The sequence below is a fragment of the Nymphaea colorata genome, chromosome 3 (genome assembly GCF_008831285.2).
Source record: "Nymphaea colorata isolate Beijing-Zhang1983 chromosome 3, ASM883128v2, whole genome shotgun sequence".
In the NCBI taxonomy this organism is placed as follows: domain Eukaryota; kingdom Viridiplantae; phylum Streptophyta; class Magnoliopsida; order Nymphaeales; family Nymphaeaceae; genus Nymphaea; species Nymphaea colorata.
In genome coordinates, this window is record NC_045140.1 from 20,462,999 (window position 1) to 20,485,047 (window position 22,049).

General features: G+C 38.8%; 2 protein-coding genes across 4 annotated transcripts; one reads left to right on the forward strand and one right to left on the reverse strand.

The window, feature by feature from the left end:
• The first annotated feature begins 460 nt into the window (after positions 1 to 460).
• Positions 461 to 1,662, forward strand: LOC116250018 (uncharacterized). Its single transcript, XM_031623345.2, has one exon. The coding sequence runs from the start codon at positions 546 to 548 to the stop codon at positions 1,065 to 1,067; it is 522 nt and encodes a 173-aa protein (XP_031479205.1). The 5' UTR covers positions 461 to 545; the 3' UTR covers positions 1,068 to 1,662.
• A 4,100-nt stretch (positions 1,663 to 5,762) lies between these two features.
• Positions 5,763 to 21,497, reverse strand: LOC116250017 (adenylate kinase 5, chloroplastic). 3 transcript variants are annotated; one of them, XM_050076780.1, is made up of 21 exons: positions 21,001 to 21,099; positions 20,709 to 20,905; positions 20,528 to 20,629; positions 19,153 to 19,281; positions 18,935 to 19,069; positions 16,364 to 16,510; positions 15,477 to 15,551; positions 15,300 to 15,387; positions 14,339 to 14,388; positions 14,066 to 14,194; positions 13,271 to 13,306; positions 13,103 to 13,183; positions 11,403 to 11,541; positions 9,776 to 9,855; positions 7,798 to 7,863; positions 7,455 to 7,484; positions 7,255 to 7,364; positions 6,530 to 6,667; positions 6,345 to 6,374; positions 6,165 to 6,245; positions 5,763 to 6,062 (listed from the first exon to the last, which is right to left on the reverse strand). In XM_050076780.1, exons 4-20 carry the CDS (start codon positions 19,207 to 19,209, stop codon positions 6,221 to 6,223), a joined length of 1,416 nt encoding a protein of 471 aa, XP_049932737.1. In that variant the 5' UTR covers positions 19,210 to 19,281; positions 20,528 to 20,629; positions 20,709 to 20,905; positions 21,001 to 21,099; the 3' UTR covers positions 5,763 to 6,062; positions 6,165 to 6,220. The 3 variants fall into 3 exon arrangements, with proteins under 3 accessions (XP_049932737.1, XP_031479203.1, XP_031479204.1); XM_031623343.2 differs by lacking the exons at positions 20,528 to 20,629; positions 20,709 to 20,905 and adding an exon at positions 21,185 to 21,497; XM_031623344.2 differs by lacking the exons at positions 20,528 to 20,629; positions 20,709 to 20,905 and having other exon boundaries at positions 19,153 to 19,312.
• Between the last annotated feature and the right edge of the window lie 552 nt (positions 21,498 to 22,049).

Genomic DNA, 22,049 nt, shown 5'->3' on the forward strand with positions numbered 1-22,049 from the left:
TCACGGAAAGGGTCGCGCCCATCTAACCAAACGTTTCACCAAGGGAGTTGTATCGGTTGGAAAAACTCGGCTTTGTGGGAGTCGTATCATCGTTCCATATCAAGTTAAAACACATTCTCATAATAGAAAATCACAAAACAAAGTTCCATTAGCTTTCCCCTTTCTTTTTTCCATAGTGAAAGACATATCTGATTTTATTTTTCTCTTTTCATCCTGCCGAAAGCGAGTTCGTAGCTGTAAGTTTGAAGAAAAATCAGGATTTTCGTATCCGATTCGATCGGTTCCAGAAAACCGGTTTGAGACGAGACGGGGGCCATCGGTTTGACAACGGAAACGGTTTTAGGGTTTGCTAGGTCATGCCGTGTGTCCCTGCGCAGGGCCACCGCCTTTCAAGTTTTCAAAGGGTTGATTGGGATTGTTAGCTAATCGCAACCGCCGCTTCCGCCCATAAAAGGCCGCCTTCTCCCCCCGTCCATCGCAAACAAGAAGAATAACCTAGAGCTCTCTCTCTCTCTCTCTCTCTCTCTCTCGCTCGCTCTGCGGCCATGTCTGCCGTTGTCTTGAGATCGCAGGATTGCCTGGCGGATAGATTCGGGAAGTTGTCGATGGGCTGCCTTTCTCGGACGCCCAAGACCGGGCGGAATCGCCCTAGATCAGGCCGGAGAAAACGCAGCCCGGCGAAGTCGGATGGGAAGGACTCCTTGACGGTGAAATTTCCGGCCGCTAACCTGGTTATGGAGAGAGTTCACATCTTGAAACGGGGCGAGGCGTTGAGATACGAAGGTTCCAAGGCGGAGGAGAAGCGGCGGGCGGACGGCGATTTCCTTGTCTGCTCGACGGAGAGGATCGGGCCGGAACCCGAGTTGGTTCCCAGGAAGATCCGGCTGCCGGATATCAAGACGGGACGCCTTTCTGTGGACAGTTCGGGCCCTTACGCAGGGACTGCGTTCGAGTCGTCCCCCTCGCCGAGCTCCCTGCCTCTCCCGGCGTTTTGCAGGAAGACGAAGTCCAGATCCGAAGAAATGGCGACTAAGGATATTCGCCGGATGTTGCAGCTCGATTTCTAGAAGGGGATCGTTGGTGTTGGTGGTCAATTGGGTGGCCAATCGTTGATGTTCGGGGACAATTGGGTGGCCAATCATTGATGTTCGGAGACAATTGGGTAGCCAATCGTCGATGTTCGTGGACGATTGTGGTTCCTACTTTCTTTTGACAACGTTCTCTCGGAACGTTCTCGGTTACGAGTTTCTCCTTTATCTTTTCAACAGGAAGACTCGGAATGGGATGCAGGAGGGAGTGTGGCTGAAGAAAACTAATTGTCCTCTTACTTAGAGGTTCGATGGTTCTAATCTAGGTTTTTAGGATCTCTCTCTCTCTCTCTTTCTTTCTCTCTTCTTCGTAGTCGGTGTTGCTGTGAATATATGTTCCACGGAAGCTATGTCTGAGTCGGTGTTGCTAGGCGTGGGGACAAGATTATGTTAGCGTTTACAGGTCTGATCAGTTTGCTTTAGGGTTCAATATGTTAGGTTGCTAGGGCAATGGTCTCAGTAGTTATATGTCTGAATCAGTAGGGTGTACGTACCAATAGTTATATGATCTGAATCAGTGGGATGTAAGGATCAATACTGTGGTATAAATAGATGAATTTGTTGATTACTGCTAGCCCTGTTGCTTGCTCGGTTTTGCTTTCTCTTTTCCCAATTCCGTTTAGCTGTGAGTAAATACAACCGTGAGCGGTGAGAACGCGAAGGAGGTTATGATTGTTTTGTTGGAAGATGTTTATAGTGAAATATTGGTGCCACAGAACAGAAGTGCAAAGATCCTGAAATTTTCAAAGCGCATATTAGCGCAGGACATCTACCGCGTCGTTGATGTTGCTTCGTGAAAGCTAGTTTATTGTCATATCAATGTATAAAGACGCATCGTTGAGCTACAACTTCTCCAAAGATGGAGGGATCTTCTTATGGCACGTCTCCTTTGTTACGAGGCTGAAACTAATTTGGTATCGCCGTATTCATTATTGCTAGCCATGCCGTGGAAGGACTTCTAAAGTGCCGAAGTTTTTCTCCCTCTAACGAGGATTCTTCTTTCTTGGATGCACAAAGATTGCCGCTCTTGAGATGGAGGCGTGTGCTTTCCCTGTCAGCCGGAAAATTTCCCGGCTAGAAGGTATTATGCTATAAGCCGCGTCCAACCCGAAGACGGCTTCTTGGACCATGGAGACAACCTCTTAGTGGCTAAGAAAGGTATGTTTTGGGTCTTAACTTGACCTTTCTGCCGTGTAGGCCTGGGTGGTTATTGAGTCCACACGTATATCTGTCGGTGAGGCTTAACTCGTGCTGCTCTGGCTTCTTAGAAAGTGGGTCCTGTCACCATTAGTAGTTTACTGCTTTTTACATCCCACGTGACTCCCGAGAAGCACCAGCCATTGATTTCTTTTTGCTGCCGTCTAAGGCCGGGCAAGGCACCTCATGTAACATCTGGTGCTGTCAGAGTCTTATCTTTAGTTGTGGAGTGTGATGCGAGGAAAATGGAAAATAAGCATGAAACCAGAGCCAACAAGGCACCTCATGCAACGTCCGTTGCTATCAGAGTCAAGTATCTCTTAATTTTGTGGACCGTAATGTGACCAAGTCGGAGAATAAGCACATTAAGTCCGAGCCACCTAATCTCAACTTCCTCAGGAAGGCAACTACAAGCATTCTAAGCTTGTGTCATGAACATCCCCTGTTGCATAAAATCCTTACATTATGTCTTCGCAAATAAACCATCCAATGCGTCTCTGGCATAAAATCCTTAGATAGTGTCCTTGCAAGTGTGCCTTCGAAGCACGCCTTTTGATATTTGAAGTTTTCATTTAATTCTTGGATTAAGTTTAATGAATGTAAAATGTCTCAAAAGCAAAGTGAGAAAAAAAAAATAAAAGCCATGTTGAGATTAAATTTTGTGAGCTAAGTCCGCTAATTCTAAAATGAAAACGTGGTCTGGAAATGATCTACTTCATCTGATATATTTAGTCAAGTTAGATTATTTGTTTTTAAAATCGGATAGGTTTGGTCAAATTACATTTATCAAACGTTAGATTTGTGAGAAGCAGAACAATTGCTGACGGGGGGGAGGCTCTTTAGCTTATCCTTGTCATGCATGATCAATGATGAACCGAAACGAGAAATCAAAATCTCGATATGCAACGAAGCATATCCTTATAAAAACAGAAATTGGCGCTGTCAACAATCCTATCTTGAACGCACGCATGCACATCCAAATTTTGAAAAGCTAAGTGTCAACTACCCAAAAGACATGGAGGCACCCATTGTGAATCTGACGGTGGTGGAAATACTAACGATGGCAGGAGAAGAGGTGTCGGTGGCGAAAATTGCAGACTTGGCTCAACTGCAGCTACGGGTAAGGTGGCGGGCATTGAACAGTCGCAGACGGCGGTCCTCGAAATGGCGATGGCAGTCCAGAAGGAAATTTCGGCGATCCAGGGGAAAAATTGGGAAGCAAAGGCAGCGGTAATGGCGGGAGAGTTACGTAAGGCGGCGGTGGTGCTGAGGCGGTTGGCAAGGCAGCTGGCGATTTTGGTGGTGATATGTTTGAAAGGAAAGGCATGGGCGGCAATGGTGGCAAAGGTACATAAGGCGGTGGCGGTGGTGGCTGCATAGATGACCGCGACAGTGGTGGAGAAAGATGTGGGAGCAAAGGCCTCGATGGTGGCAGAGGTACGTAAGGTGATGGTGGTGAAGATGGCAGGTGCAAAGGAGACGGAGGAGATCCCGGTGGCGATACTGTATACGGTGGCGGTGGAACTACATGGCGTCGTGGACGTTGCCGGCGTGGTGGTTGAGGGGAAGGAACAGATGCGATTGGAAGGGGAGAGGTGGGGAAAGGCCACTGCCCACAGGTCCCAAACAAGTACTGCAGAAGCGGGTCACATACTTGGCTTTCTCCATTTCCTGTCCTTCCTGGTTGCCTTCCATTTTGCCCATCAACAGCACCGCACTTTAGAAGCAAACAGAAAACTAGTTGGAGGAAAACAGTGTGGTTAGTTCCCTTCTTCTCCATCCTTCGATAGGATGCCTTTTGCGCATCTTTCCCCTATAGCTTCTCAAATAGACATATATATGCATGCAGACCAAGAATGGCAGTGCATTATATCGATTTCATTTCCCTATGCCTATAGAGTACTTAATATTCAGATCAGATTATCGACTGAAAAGTCGAGACGAATTTATGAGTTGGTTGGATGGTAGGATTAATTGGTAACTTGTCTAGTTAAGCGAGCCTCAACAACTCCAGTTACACGCTTTTATTTCAATTTCAATTCCGAGGCGTTCGATTTCTTATATCGATGAACACTTTTTTATTGGGCTTCATAAAAGGTGGGCGGCAAGTTTGAATCTATGCACTGTCCATTTGTCCTTCAAACAGAACACTTGGAATAATGCATAGGTATTCAGGTTCCATAAACTAGTGAAAAGGGTTGACGCGCAGTTCAATTGAGGCCATGCTTTTGTGGATAGTCCCATGCACAGAAGCCCTGTTATCTGATGATACCATTTTGGGGGATGCGATGTTTCAATGGGCAAAACGAGGTCAGATAGTCTGCCAAATCACGTTATAAAGGATAACCATAACCTCCCAACGAACCTTTTCATGATAAACAGTCTCCAGAAGAATTCCTACGCATTAAAGTTGCTCCTCCTCGGTAGGTCTCCTCACCTGTACATGGAGAGTTTGCACGAGTGGAGACCGTGCTCTTCATGCGAAGCCCTCGTGGCTCAGGACATCTGGGCTTTTACACAGTTCTAATCCTAATGAATGGGATAGAGTAAAAGGTTGGTTATTTCTTGTTGTAGATGTGCTTTAAGATATTGATCTGGCTGATATACTTAATTTCAGAAGCCATGGTTGACTTTTTAGGTTGCTGCCAATTGATCCATATAAAGGTGATGCATTTGGCAGAGTATAATGTTTTGGTCCAGACCTGATGGCTTCTGGTTTGTTTGGCAAAGGGAACAACTACAAATTGTTCCATGAATTTGCTTGAAAAATTGAGGTAGATTTGAATCTTCCTAATCTTTGGGCCATATTCATGGGACAGTTACATACTGTCCCATTTGCCTGGTACTTCTAGGGGTTTTCTCCTCTTTCCTATATCAAGGCCAAGTTTTTTGAGAGGAGAGAATCACAAACATTTGTTTCTGTATAGCTCACCAAAAATCTGAATCTTTCATCTCTAATCGAGACAATGAAAATCTAATAAAGTATAATCAATGGATTAACCTATCCTAGTGATAAATGGGCTAAACTTCTCGACAATGCATTCTTAGCATTGGAACTTACGGGCTGTCTACAATTCATCCCCTACAGAGCGTTCAGTGAGTTTTAAGGCTTCAGGAAACCGGGAGAGCAAGCTATTACTTTCGGTTCTAAGCATGAGTTTACCTGTTGACCTTTGAAATTGAAAATATGAAGCATGAAAGCACTACGAATTGCAAAAGATGAAATGCTAGTGACCAGGATATTTAAGAGACTTCTCACGGATGCACAAACAGGGCGTGAAGCCCCCATGGACACTACTACTGACGTGCTACAGAAAATATTTCTTCAGGCAATACTGGAAGAGAATCATCTTAATTACTAACGTTGAATAACGAATGCAAGCTGAAATTGGAAGATAATCTAGTCCATAGATTTCTAAAAGGAAAAGAAAATGAATATGAAACAACTAATCAAAATCAGAAAAAGGAAAAAGTGAATGACCAAACGATGCCTTTGTCCCATGCTGGATCTACAGTGTCCTACTCCGTCTGAGTGTCTCGGTTGACTTAACAAACACGCATATGTTCATGTAACACAGCTCATAATATAACACAAAAGGAAAACCCATTTTGTCTAAATATGCCGACAATAAAATAACAGAATACTAGATAAACATATGCACACTTGGAAATAATAACTTCACATTTATTTTCCTGATGCTGTGCTTTTCTGTCACCGTGACGCTGTGACAGCCACAGGATTGTCCTGACTCCTGTGTACCCCAACTCAACAAACAACTATACTCAAAAAGGAAAATAATTCATGTCAATATTTTCTACAAACAAGCAGATTGCAATTTCACAAATAGCACATCCAAAAAAGAACACATATGTACTGACCTCTTCCATTGTAAAAGAAGTCCATCCTCACAAGCTCTGCCCGTCCATATCATAGATCAAAAAATATTACTTAGGAAACCCCTGCAGTCCAGGAAAGATGTGTAAGATGCATTCATGATAAAATTTAAATTGAAAAATATGCTGATAGAAGAAAAATGAAACAATTAACAATTCCCCTACCAAAATCCAGAAGTTGTTTCTCTGGAGTCTCTGCAAGTTTCAATTGAGAAGACAAGAGCAATAAGTATCCATTCATTAGGATAGGCACAAAATCACAACTTGAAAGGTAACTGCCTGAAACCTGACTATTCATTAAAACAGTCATCAAATATAAGAGACAACTACAGAAAACACATGAAACTTACCTTTGCTTTCCCTCGAATGCATCATTGATTTGTAATGGCGTAGGCCTCTCAGGAAATGTAGAGATAATGACATATTTTTCCTTCCCATACCCCTCATCAACTCTTCTATACAGTTCATATTTGTATGGATATGACATCCTTTGGACAAAGAGAAAAGGAAAAATAAATTAGATACTTTCGGATCTTAAAATACATGAGAGTGAGAAAAGGACGGGGTGGTGGATGGGGGTTACCATGTTACATGGATCAGGTAATTTTCAAAGTTCCATGGAATGTAAAGGAAAATTTTTTGCATAATATTACCAACTTACTTTAGTGGAAAAAACTGAAGTTTTTATATTCATTGTCTCCTAATGAGAAAAAAGGGGAAAAGGGTGGCAGTGTCCAGGAAAACAAGAAGAATAGAAGACAAAAGAGGAAGAAAAGTGATACAACTCAATCAGGGAAGACTGACCAGAAACAAAATGGAGGGACTAGTTGTGACTGAGAAATGCACTAATATTTGGTTGGACCTCATAATTGCCTAGGTCCAATCCATGCTGATTCTGGTTCCAAATTTTGAACCCTTTGTAGATTCATGTGCACATCCAAGAATGCATGAAAACCTCCATTGCGCAAGGTATTATGACGATCAAGTAAAATAAGGTTACAAATTTGCAAACCTTGAACAGGCAAAGAGAGATTAAATACAAAAGAAAGAAAGCATGTCAATCTGGTCCCATTACCTAAGTGCACCCATGATAGGATATAAGGTGCCTGCATAGTACAAAAGCCGAAAAAGGTAGCAACTTTGGAAAGTGGATGCATACTCAAGTCTTGCTTCTCTTCCCATAACCTTCAACACCAATTTACCGTCAATAACTACTGATTTTTCACTATTCATCACAAATAGGTTTAGCTATAAGGAGAGATGAGGCACACATACTTGCATTATTCCACTTGAACTTGGTAAATCCTGAAAATAGCCCCAATAAAATGTAGATAAATAAGTAAACTGAAAATAATTCAGCCACACACACAAAGACAGTTGCATACAGCATTTCTTTGCATTCAAATAGTCAGATATTGAGCAAAACAACAAATAGAACTAGAATATCAACATAGACCAACTTCACAAGGTACAGATCTTGCTTGCTCTATGAATAACATATAATAAGATGAACACTTATACAAAGAAACCCAAGCTGGCAAGGGTGAACCAAAATAAATTAGGCAAACCAAAAGGCAATTTGCAGCTTATCACAAGCTACACTATTAAGATACAGAACCTTTAAACGGGGGTTGACCAAAATAACAGGACGATCACCAGCCTCATCAGTCAAAGCTTTTAATTCCTACACATATAATAAAAAAATTAGTAGCTACGAAACATCACAAAAAAATTTAATGAAAGCAGAAAACATGCTTAAATACGCATACATGTGCACGACATACAAGCATGAGTTATGAGAAGTACTCTCTGATAGGCCTGGGCATCAGGCCGGCCCGGCCCGATAAGGAGTCGGGCTCAGGCTGGCCTGCGACTTGTAACTGTGGCGCGGGCCTAACCCAACACCTAAAACCCGAGCCCAGGTTCGGGCTAGTTAAAATTTAAAATATATATATATATATATATTAAAATAAAATAATATATAAAAATAACTAATCGTAATAAACTATTATAATTATATATAAAAATACTATTAAAAATATCTTATCGGGCTGAACCGGTCTTAGTTAGGCCCACCTGAGCCAGCCCGGTGCCTTTTATTGTGCCCGAGCCCAGTCTTGAGTTAAGCCGGGTACCAGGTACCCGGCCCAATGCCCAGGCTTACTCTCTGGCCCATGGCAGGGTAAAAGATTAGGAAAAAATGGCATCCCATAGGCTAATTTTCGCTCTAGCAGTACTCAGCCTTCTGTAAGAGACCAATCTTGATTAATTACCCTTTCACCGACATACATATTAATGCAAAGACCATGGACAAGGTGTTCTCTTAATTTACTACAAATATAAAGAACAGATCAGGCCTCAAGAGATGTTAATCATGTTATAGAAAGTAGCAGAAATATATTCTGAATTGCATGTTGTCACGGGTCTATGATATATGCATACGTGTGTATGTAAAACACATGCATGGACATATGAAGAAAGGTAAAACGTTCGCTACCTTAAAGACACAAGAACCTCAAGCAAAAATATGTCGGATATGTTCCTTATACAATCAATTTAACTCCACATCCTAAGAACAGCTTAAACAAAGCCAGTTAGATAATCCAAAATATGCTCAGCAGCTCAAGTACACAAACCATGTAGAGCATATCCATAGCAATGCTATTGTGGAATTGGTAATGCCACGGCTGGAGCATAGGGAGGCCGATAGGGTCATGGCGACCCCTTAGTTTTTGAAAAATTAAAAATCTACTCCTAAATATTCCAAAAATTCTATATTGGCCCTGGTAAAGATTTTGAAAATTATATAATGGCTCCCTTTTGAAGAAAAACTGCTCTGCCACTGGGCACCGCCATCAATTTGCTCATATATACAGCATATCAGCCAATATGTATCATCTCCTATCAGCTTATTTATCATTTTCTGAATTAAAAAAATAATTTTAAATATATTAAATTTAAAGACTAATATATATGTATATATACCTGCATCAGCCATTTTTCTTGGCAGCAGCTGATATGGACCAATGTTAACAACACTGACCCATAGGGCTGATTGCAAAAAAAATAAGAGCACTTCAGAAACAGGTTGTTTCACTACAAATATTATGGTGTAATACAACATTTTATAGTCAAGAGCGCTACCTAGGCAGACAGACCCAAAAGCCCACTCAGAACCTGTGCTGTGGACACATCAAGACCTAGAAAGTTTAAACTTTAAAGACAAACCATGACACTAAAATTCCTAGAGTTGAGTTCGATTTTCAAATGAAAAAAAATTTGAAATCCACATAAATAAGAAGTTGGAAACTTCTGTATGCTGTAACATTTTTTCATAAAAAATCAGAAAAGCAAAATGAGCTTCTATAGGTCATTCATTATGCACCAATTCTGCAGCTGCATCTTCACATAGGATGGCAAAAGTTGTAGGTGTAAGAGGCAGCATTTTCTCTCATATGTTATAAACTTTTAACATAGGAAAAATGATTGTCTAAATAACCTTTTGTTTGTGTGTGTGTGTGTGTGTGCATGTGAGCATGCATGTGGAGAGAGAGAGGGAGAGAGAGAGATCAATTTAAAGAACGCAAGCCCCTCACATCAATTATGCAGTTACCAACAGCATTCTGTGGAGCCACAATGATAAAAATATCGTCCTGTTTATTCACATCTTTAGCACCTGTTATTGTGAAAAGAGGCTTCAGTCATTCTTCCCTTAATGATAATGGCATGTTTTTTTTTTAGCTGAATGCTAGGAGTATATGAGCAACAATTACATAGTCTTGCGATTTTCAAATGGAAGAACACAAACAAGCATACATTGACAATTCATTCATTTTTTACATCTATCACACATACGAATGCAGTTCTAGAACTTCATCTTATAGCCAATCAGACAATAAATTAAGAGTATGTGTGTGGGCTAGCTGAACAAATTCATAAGGACCACGAACCAATGAACAACACAACCTGCATTAAGTGAACTATTTCTTAAGGAAATTGTTGCCACAAGTTTCCATTGTGTTTTCCTATCAATAGATGCTCTATGAAATGCAAGTCCTGATCTCTTCCTGCTTCAAAGCAAATTTTATATCTCTTAACCTTTCCCTGATGCATTCATTTTCAGGGCATTCAAAAAGACATATTAATGCTAATTATGTGTTCAGCACCTATAGTTGTTCATACCTGCTAAGGGTCTTCCACTTTTCAGACAAGTGCTCTTCTTTCTAATCACTACACAAAACTTAGTTTATTTAAGTTGATATTTGTCACTCAATTCTAACGAGTTGGACATTTACTGCATGAGATTCAGGCAATAATAAGATTTATGCTGATTGATGTTTTCAATAACCACATCATGAAGAACCTTAAGAAAGAAACGCAACCAGTGCATCATAATGATTAATACCACAACAAGACTAGGACATGCTGTCAATATAAGCATGAAAAGTTGCCAAATCATAAGTGAACAACCAAGAAGTGAGGAGTTCACAAAATAGCTTATCAGAAAACACCAGACCTACTACAATGTAAAAGCGTCCCAGTTGATTGATGATAGGAGGCTGAAAAATGAAATGCCACAATACTTTTAACGCCACAATTTTTTTATACTAGCAAAACACATACATGAAAGTTGACTATGAAATAACACACTTATAAGTAATGGTCGGAAGTCTATGGATCATTTGACAAACAAGAAATCACTGGTAGAAGTCAACAGCTTACTTTGTACGTGAGCAATTCTAACAGCAAAAAAAAAAACTTGAGAAGCAGAAAACCATAGGGAGCTTGAAGCTTCCGAATTTAGTCACAAATATAGTTCGAGATTTTATTGGTGACGTTCTCCTTAGGTATCAGAGAGGGAGCTTTTTTTCTTAGGAAATTGTCAGGAAAATCTCAAGAATTAAAAAATTTACATATGTGTGAGTGTGTGTGTGCATAGAGAAAGACATGCACCCAATCTACAAGTTTTAGTACAAAAGCATTAATCAAATTCAGAATAATCATTAAAATGTTAAATGAAAAAAAAAATTATAATTTTTTTTTCTTGGCAGATACTAACATGATATTTTCACAATAAATTGAAATTGACGATTTTGAAAATGTCACAATAAATTCCTTTTTTATTTTATTCTTTTTAAAATTGGTGACTATGCTTTCAACCTAGTCATAAACACTCAGCATCTATGCGTACAATTCACAGGTAATTTGCCAAAAGACTCAGACCTATTGATCCAATGTTCACAAATGTTCCTAGTGCACCATGTTCACCCCAGTCCATGAATTCCAGAATCCTTCTACTTCCAGCTAGCTGTAATGGCATGCCAGAAAGAGCTCCTTCTCCCATAGACCCTTGCACGCAGACCTGAAGACACAATAGTTCTTAGAAGGTTCATGTATCCACAAATCCAGGTCACATTTTTTTTTTTTTGGAAACTCAAGCACATGAAACTGCACCCAAAGAAGCATGTCTCTGACCATTCACAAACGTCCAAACATGTCTCGTAAACAAGTAAATATGTGTGCATGTGAGTGCCTATGAAATATCACACTCCAAAACTAAGTCATGTAGATGTGTATATGGGTGCAAGTGTAGTTCCAAGTGCAGCTACAGATATCGAAGTATGATGTGACAGTTTTGGAAATCTAGGTACATGTGTAACAGTGATAGCCACACTATCCTGGTTGGAGCAATTACAAATTGAAAAACCCCAATCCACAACAGCGCAGACTGTTAAATCCAACAAACTCAAACCTAGAAAACAAGAAGATTCAATGTTATTTCAATATGCATGAGAGTACATCAGCAGCAGCATCATCTTCACGTCATTCTCTTCTTGTGTAAAAGAGAAAGTTACAACAATAGAAAACAAAACCCTAACTAATACTCTACTAAAGACAGTAAAATACAAGGCTACCCTTAGTTAATAAACAACTGACCGCACTTGCAAGGGGTAAAACTATAAACTAAGTTAAAACATATTACAATAAGAAGGACATAAATAGTCTATGACTAACATGAGCAGAATTAGACCTATTAACTTTAACAACCCTCACCTGAGAAAGACCTTTATTAACATGCCGTAATCCCCAAAACCTACCACCAACCGTATTTGTAATTATAAACCTTTTTCAGTTATAGTGTCGGTCCAATGGACCCGACTCACAGCTTGAGACCCAGATTCTATCAGAAATGCATACACCCATTTATGTAAGGAGACTCAATCTTGACAATTGAGACAGTTCTCTCCACCTCTCTCTTCACTAAATCTTTATGGTTGAGCCCTTAATGAGGAGAGAGAGATAGAAGCAGCTGTCCCAACCTTGGGTTGTCTAGATCTAATTTACACAAACACGCCCACACACAGATATAGATATATACATGTGAAGCTATTATCCACAGAAATTCAAGCAAAATGAATTCACAGTTTATACATTGCAATGACACAAATTCAAGCAAAATAGTTTCAGTTTTATGAGTTCATACATAACCAATTGTAATTAAAGATTAAAAATGTTCATAATCTATACAAAACAAACTTAGGGTCACAAATATTTTGTAAAAGAATGGTTTGTATCTAGATCCAACCCAGACTTGAATAATAAGTCACCTAATATGTTAGAAATACCTATATCCTATAATTGACCAATTGACATGAGTGTGCCATCCAAAGTATGAATCATCTGTGTTAAGTAGCTCCTCCAAAAGCTCATTTCAGATAGTTGTCTTTGCACAAGCTCCAAAAGCAGGTCTTTCGTTAGTTCTGTTTCCTACATACCTTTTCTACTACATTTTTAGAAAATGAACATACATCTGAAGACAAAATCCATCTGTTGGACATGATTCTCTCTCTCTCTCTCTCTCTCTCTGACCAAACAACATTCATGTATACACACACACGACATCAACTAGTAACTTCATGTACCTTAACATACTTTCCATCGTCTGCAAATGAAAGTGCAATAGCTCGAACTAGTTCCATAAGTGTGCCAATGCGATAAACATCCTGCCCTTTGTAGAACATTGAAAATTTTCAAATAAGTAGCAAAACACAACTTATAAAGAAACACAATTAGCAGAAACAGATACGCACCATTTCTGGATTAAGCTCTGGGATGTTAATCTCCACCTTAGGTAGCAAATTCATATCATATAATACAGAAATATTAGTGATGGCAACAAACATATCAACATGTTTTAAGTACGTATGTAGAAAGAAAAGAACATAAAAAGCATCATTCTTGCAGAATAGGAACTATTGTCACTTTCCATGAAATGCCTTAGTATCTTATACTAAACTCAAGTTTTGCAAAAAAAAATATTGATTTGCATGGACCAGAAAACTCAGAAGTACTTTAGTTTATCAACTTCATAAATGTTTCTCATCCATGAGAATACAATGATATGACCTTTGAAGCATTCAAAAGTTGCATTGTCTGACATCAATGCACATCTGTGTGCAACGCAAAGCAAGATATAAAGTTAAAGGACCCAATAAAACTAAAATTTTCTCCCCTTTTTTTCTTGATATCCTGCAACTGGTTATTACAAGCAAAATCAGTAAGCATTTAAAAGTGCTAGCCTTAAATCAAGTATTCCTTTTTTTTATAAAATTCATCAGTGATCGCAGTTTCCAAATAGCCTTCATGAGACAAGGCATGCCACCACCTTAACCAAAATGTGTCTCTTCTTACTTGAAACCCAAGTAAGCAGTGGGCTATTTGTCTCTTAGGTATCACGTGTCCCACAACTAGCAGATATGTTAGATCCTGGATCCGTTTCAAACCACATATGGCAAATTATTTCACACTATCATTCATCACTCATCAGCATGAGATAGGTCAATGAGGTTGGCTAAATAGGTAGGATTAAGACATGAACACTGAACCTTCAATCTTGTTTGTTTATCTTCAATAGCTCTTTGAGTAGCTTGTAGCACATCATCATAAAAATATTCTCTTATGTCTTTGGAATGTGGAATATTGTTCAGCCTCGTTGGGATTCCTCTCCAATTTTCCTAACAAGCAATTTGGAAAGAAAAAGTAGTTAACAACTTAATATGAGAGTCTTTGGCTTTAACTTATGTTGAAAACTACACCAAAGATCATTAATAGCAGAGAAAATAAAAGTTCATACCCTGTTGTCAAAGGGAACTATGTACCTTTCTCAAAGGAGCCATGCCTGCAGTACTACTATCGATGGTTGCTTCATCTAATGAATATGTAATGTCACATGTAAGTGGCAAAGCCCATAGCAAAAGAAGAATGTTAAAGTGCACCATTAAGTAAAACAATCATGTAAGATAGTAAGATCAAAACATGAAACAACAACTCTGGACAAAATCATGATGAGCAAAAAAAAAAAAGTATAAGTATATTCTGTAAATATAATTTTTTATTCTTTATTTTCGGTTTTCCTGGTGAAAGCTGGGACCTTGATCAGGGTGTGTCTAGCCTTTGTCTAGTTTCAACAGCTAGCCTCTTTGGTGTATATATTCATAGATGACTCGCTCATCTGTCCACTGCTTGTCGTAAGCACTTCTAAGTGAAACATTACATATTTTTTAAGTGTGTTCTTTGTGCCTTAATGAGCATTATTCATTGAGAGCACTTCTTTAATTTACAGATAATTGCTCTTGTGTGCTTAAAGACTTTCAGCCCATTTCTTTGAGTATCCTATTTTAGCTGGTTGAAGAATCCATACAATGTGTCAAAAAGGGACATACCACACACCAGGATTCACCAACGAAGCAATTTATACTTGTTATTTCAAGCAAAAAGGTTCATAGGATTTTACCAGCCAGTATCATGTTGTAGAACCATTTAGTATTTAATCATAGTATTTGAAATTTTGAAGCAATCAACTGATTGGCACGTCAGGAGCACCCAGAAATGACAGTTGAACTTTTGAGCATACAAAAAGGAAACAGCTAGCAGACAGAATCCTCCATGTCACAGACATTTATTTGAATTTTTGGACAAATCATGTGAAATAAACCTTCAACAGAACAAGTGTCTTGTGTTGTGTTTAAGATTCTGACATTACTGATGGACAAAAAGATAGTACAGAACTGTCAGAAATATTCAAAATGAAAGTGAAATTACTAAATAAAGGATACTTACTCAATATCTTTAATTTATCACTCTTCAATTTGTTAAGCAATGAATCAATGGATTCAAAAACAAGCTCTTTAGGGCGATTCCCATCAACCTGCAATTGACAATCACTGAATTAGCAAAAAAAAAAAAAGAAAAAAAAAATTGCCTCAAATTTAAATAAGAAAACAAACATGCAGGTACCTTTATCAGCAGATCTGCATATACTGATGTTACAGCTTCGACATTTTCGTTATACGATTCAATACGTGCCTTGACCTATTATAACAAAAAGAAAATAGCCATTTTCAATGATCTACGAAAAGAGGAAACAGAACAACACATTTGGAAGACAAGAAAAAGAATATACTCTCCCAAAAAGGACACCAAGATATTCACTTTGGAAGTAGATAAATAAAATCAATCTTTATCCATCACTTAAATGGCTTTAATTTTGGGCTTGATTATAATGCCACTTTGGACAAGGGAATCTTTTAAAAATGACAGTGCAATGCATATCACATTATAAACTGTCAAACGTCTAATATGCATGCATATATACGCAAGCTCACATATTTTAACATGCATACACACGCACATATATTATATGTTACACACCAGGTTATACCAACCATTCAAGATATCACAAGAAGCATTGTGTGCCAATGCACAAGCAAATGCAGCATGAAGTTTGTACACAATGTCATGAATATCAGATGCATCTACAGGACCACAGAACTACTCAAGTATTTGGAGCAAAATATATGCAACATTGTTTGACTAGCTTGAAGTTCATTTCCTTTTTAATTTATGAACTAGTAAAGACAATTATGTTTTGGAGAGGAATAGCAACCCTTCGCAGCTTCGCTGTTGCAGGCCCCTTTGGAGTTACATTAAACTTTGAACCACCAAACCAAGCTCTTTAAAACAAAAAAGAAAAAGAAAAAGAAAAATAGTTCAACTTCATCTTGGATCATTTAGTGAACCATGTTTCATTCATCCTAAATGTCGTGATAAACACATGCAACAAGTATACTGTAAATGTAAGGCTAAAACTGCAGTAAAGAATAAAAAACCTAATAGACTGCTACCTTTTCCTCCATGTCATCAGGACGAGTAATCAACCTTGATGAGATTTCCATAGTTTCAGGAGGAAAGTACTTAAGATGGTATATTTTTCCAGTAGTGGGATCCATTCTCCTTCCAACGCTTCTATCTATGAGCACTTCTTTTGGAACCTGAATAGCAACAATTACTATGAAAGTACCAAGAGAAAAGATCACCAGAAATCCGTCACAGCTTAAAAGAAGAATCAACCAGCGATAAAGATTAAAAAAATAAAATAAAATACACATCGGAGAAGTATGTTTTCTTTATTTTTAGTTTTAAACTCAAACTATCAATTATTATTCTTCAAATATTGAAATCATCCATTCAATATTACATTGAATTGAAATATGGTGTTTGATATTACTAAAGAAAAAGGATTACAACAGACAAGCTGTATTCCCTTCCCACATTAACTCCAACAACAGATGTGATATTTTACCAGTACCTAGAGGTTGAAGGGCCTGTTCCTTCAACAGATAATTTTGTTCCAAAGATCTTTAAGAATGTGAATGATAGAGAAAATAAGTTATCATCACAAGATCCTCAAGCTTAATAGACACTCAATAATTCATTAGAAAAGGGAAAGGCGGCGTTAAATACAACTACTATCAAAGAGTGTACTCATTAGTTCTACCATCATTAGACAAATAAACTGATAATAAATTCTAAAATCATGTTTGTGTTACTGCACATTTGCCAACAGAACAATCATGATACCCTTGTTAGAAAATATGTGTAAATATATATTTCAGGTTTATATACATACATATATAAAATGTGATATATACCTGTAGATAGGACTCATGTGTGTTCTTTTTTGTATTTATTTCTCTTCTGTAAGAGACGTTGGAGACTCCAACAGCTACACTTCTAGCCACTGGGTCCTCCAAGAGCTCTTTACTGTCTTATTGAATACCATGTTGTGAGGCTTTTTAACAACCCTTAATATTTCCTCAATAAAGTTTTCTCGTCATACACTCGTGTGATTCTTGTTGGGCCTTGGTGCCCCTTTGTGGTGCGTTGGTTAGGCCTTGGTGCCTGTTTCGTAAGCTTGTTGCTGCTGTGTCTACAACAGAGTTTGGGGCCCAGGTGCCACTGCTTTTTGCTGTATTATCAGCTTGAACTTCTGTCATAGTGCACCGTATTGTCTCATTGCTAAAGGGTTTGGGTATTGTACCTTGTTGAAGATCTTGTGTCTTAGTACACTGTTTGACCTCTTGGAAGATCTTTTGTTACTGTGCTCTTGATTAAAGAGTTCCAAAAATTGAGGTTTCCTAACAGCCTCACTGCAGTTTTTCTACCAATAAAAAAAAAAACTTTCCCACCATTTCTGGAAGAGATAGCAAAGACTTGTGCAATAATATATTAAGAAATTGTTGCTTAGTAATCCCCGTAGCCCATTCACCCAAGTAACCAATGTTCATTTCTAAAATATGAGATTAAATGTTTCTTCATTTCTACTGCACATCCACTGCTTTGAAGGTGATACTGATACCATGGTTTATAAGTCCCAACTTTATGTGGAATTAATAGCTGACCCTTCCAAATAAAGTCAGAAAGATATCAGACCATCCCTTTCAATTTACCATGAAATGGTTTAGGAGACAACCAGTAAGAAACAGAAAAACAAAGATAGTACTAGAAGGAATCTGGAGAAGTAATGATAAGAGCGTAACTGGTAAGTGGTGACACATGAAACAAACTGAAGCATATGTAGTGACTAGTCTTCACTAGCTTCCCTCAGTTCTTCATCTTTATTTCAAGGTTTCCTCGTTGAGACCATAGCTAGAAGCCATTTTTAATACTTCTTTTTTTCAAATTGGGAACAGAACAAATAAAACAGTTGAGATTGTTGAAGTGGGAAAATAGCAAGATAGAGACGGAGGCAAAGAGGTTATTGAAAAACACCTCCGTCTTCATCCTTGAGAAGAAAAACAGGTTATATGGTAAACTAAAGCTGAAGATGATAAAAATAGCTTGAAAAAAAAAAGATGTAAGACTCAAAAGGTGAAACAAATGAAGATGATAGGGAAAAAAAAGGTAGTTGATGCACTTCTTTAACACACATTAGCCTTGTAACAGCAGAGATGTGGGAGTGACAAAATGCAGACAGTGATGAGAGAAATGTAGGCGCATAATCTCTTCGTCTGACATAAGAGAAACAACAAAATGGAGTCCATTCAAAAGTAGGTTTGACAAATTAAGCAAAAAAATTGAACAATAAAATGGCCAAAAGATTATTCATCAAACAAATGAGGTATTGTTCCTTGGTTTCTCAAGTCACTTCTGGGAAAAAAATTAAACTCAATTTCTTCAACATTTCAGCACTCAATCTACTGAAACACGTGAAATAGTACAGTATCTCGCTGTGAAAAGAAGAACACAACTATTAGGGTCTAATATTCACAATCATAATGGCTAATGCAGTTTTAACTAAAACGGTTGCATATTAACGTCTTCACAAGTAAACATTACAGAAAATGAAAAAAAAAGTTCATATTGAAGATGCACAGTGAGCTGTCTGAAAACACAAAAAGTAGATGCTAGCATACGTCTAACAAAAGAAAGGCGTCAGGGTGAATACTGCTACTTTCAAGGCTTTGTGCCTGTGCCAATGTCCGTGGATACCCATCAAGAAGCCACCCTTTTTCCTTTGCATCTTGCCGCGACAGCCTAGCCTTCACAATCTACAAGCACAAAATGGGAATTCATGGTAACGCAGACGACAAAAACAGAAAACCAGCTGAACCTTAGTGACGACTGACGATACATCTGTCACAATGTCATCTGGAACTAGGAGCCCATCCTCCATAAACTTCTTCACCATCACGCCAATCTTCGTTCCAGAAGATACTTCAGCCCGCAAAAGATCACCGGTCGAAATGTGCACCAAGCCGTACTGGAAATCATTGATCACTTTAAATGAATAGCTGCAATATGGAAAGACACGTCTAAAGGCTGGAACCTAAAGAAAATGCACGTAACATGCTAACGTATTTGCACAATTTTACGAACTGCATACTCTTCTAATAGTAACTTGCCTCTACATATAGAATAGATCGGCAACAATTGCATGGAACATAACAGGACCATAGCTGCACCTTTCCCTTGTAAGGATACTTTGTCTAGTGTGGTAAAAATAGGTTTGTGAACCCAATTGTAGGAGCTGCCTAGTCAGTGAATCCGTCAGCCGAATCGGTTGCCAATCGGCCGAAAATATCTAAAAGGTCATCCTTAAAAAATGGAAAAAATGTATAAAATATAATTAAAAACAAGAAAAATCTTAAAATATTTTTAAAAAATACTTAAAATCGACACGTGACAATCACAAAATCAAACTGCTTTGCCATTGCTTCTAATTCAATCAGACGTTTTGGGACGATTTTGATAACACTAATTCTGTCAATCCACTTTCTCGTGGGCCACCATCTATATATGGAAAATGGGTGAAACAGCCTCAAAAGAATGGATTATCAAGTCCCTTTCATTTAACAATCTGAAGCTGGAGTAGACTGCTGTGAAAAGAAAAACGAAGAAAAGGGAAAGAGAGAGAAAAGCAGGTGAGTAGACTGTCAAAAAAGAGTGTGGAAATACGAACCCCAAAATCAAACCGGTTAAACCTACGCCGATTCAGCTGAATCGAAAGTCGAAACAAAATGTTAAAAAGTAACTAAAAATTGACACATGTTGGCCCTGGAATTGAATCTGTTTGCCACCGATTCGATTCGAGGTGAGTAGACTGTCAAAAAAGAGTGTGGAAATACGAACCCCAAAATCAAACCGGTTAAACCTACGCCGATTCAGCTGAATCGAAAGTCGAAACAAAATGTTAAAAAGTAACTAAAAATTGACACATGTTGGCCCTGGAATTGAATCTGTTTGCCACCGATTCGATTCGAATCGACCAATTCGAGCCGTTTCTGATAACAGACAGAGATATATGTCTAGGATGTTTTAGTGGAGGCCTTAGGTTTCATTCATTTATCAGTTTGATTATCGGTTGTTTGGTACCCTCTCTTGTCTGAGAATTATTAGATAGAGATAGATCCAAACTCTGCACCAGATTCCCTAAAGCACCACCCGGGTGCCTTACTCGATCCCTCTAGATGTCCTCCCTCTTGGCATCTTCCAACTCGCCGACCTACCTCTTGCCGTAAGTCACCCTTCTGCAGTAATCCTATTTCTTGCTTGCCGCTATTCCTCTCGTGTCATACTCCAGCGCCATGAATCCTCTTTCAATGGTTAATCTAAACCAAAGTTGTAGCACATTAAATATACGCATTTAATATATAAGAAATGGTTTAAATAATGGACAGGCTTTTTTACCACGTTTTTTTCTCTCTTCTTTTGCTTTTTTCTTCTCTATAAGCATTCTCTCCAACTTCAAAATTGGACAATCTTAGATAGAGAAGAAGCCATACAATAGGAGCATGGATGATTCAACAAAAGGAGCACCGTATCTACGTTGTCGAGTTTGCCGCCATTTACCATCTACTTTTTCGAATTTGGTATCCATTTATCATCTGCATTGAACGTCGTCCTTCCATGTTCTTGATTTCGAATCATGCTAATTGTTCGGTAACAAAGAGAATAAGATAAACGACGTGGAAACGCATACCTTCTTGACGATGAACTCACACTGAGTTCCTTTCCCCGAAGCAGGCGCCCCGCTGATCATCACTTTCAAGGGCTCGTGCTTGGCAACCGCGCATACCCTCTGAAAACAAACCGATAACGTTAAAAGCTGATGTGTCAGGCTGCAGAGAGCGTTATAACTTCAAGAACCGCTGACATTCCCTTACCCAAACACCACGTCGACTACGTGGCGGACGATCGAGACGAATGCCGGTGCCTCGGAGGTCGGCGACGGAAGAGCAACTGGCGGGTGAAGATAGGGGAAGGGAAAGAGGAAAGGTGGGGAGACGAGGAGAAGAAAGGCCGAGAGGAGAAGCGTCAGAGCAGGGGGAAGCAAAGGATCGACAGTGCGGAGCCAGAGAGAGAGAGAATGGGGTTGAGAACGCCATTGGCGGGAAGCGTCTCTGTCTCGGGCGCGCGCTTCTTCCTCCTCTCAGGAGCGCGAAGATAATGGAAGGCGGGGCCCGTTGGGATTCTTTGTGTGTGGGAGATGAAAAGATTTGAAAGGTAGGAGCTCCTTGTGGACGCGGCTTCGCAGTCTCTTTTGCAATTTTACCTTGAAGGTTCTCGTTTTACTTGCTAATTCATAGGAAACTGCTGATATTGTAATAATTACAGTTAGCTGCCTAAACCTACGAGCTATGCCTCAAAACATGTCTCCTTTTAAGAGCTACCCTTTTGTCCAACACATGCACATGCCAAGTTGCCTACGAATACATAGATACGTTGTTTATTAAATCTAATCCGTGAGGCTGCGGGTCTGCTGATTTAGTTGAATAACTAAATGGGTTGTGAATCAGCCCAAAAAAATATTTAAAATAATGTCTTCAAAAATAAATGGAAAACACACATAATTAAGCAAAACTAAGGGACGTTTGAAATATTTAAAAAACATTTTATAACAACCACATGGCACTCTTGAATCGGGTGTCGAATTAAATCAACTTGCCATCCACTTGATTGAGGCCGATTTCTCTCACAAGTCATTTTTTAAGGATCAAAATTGAGTTATATATATATATATATATATAT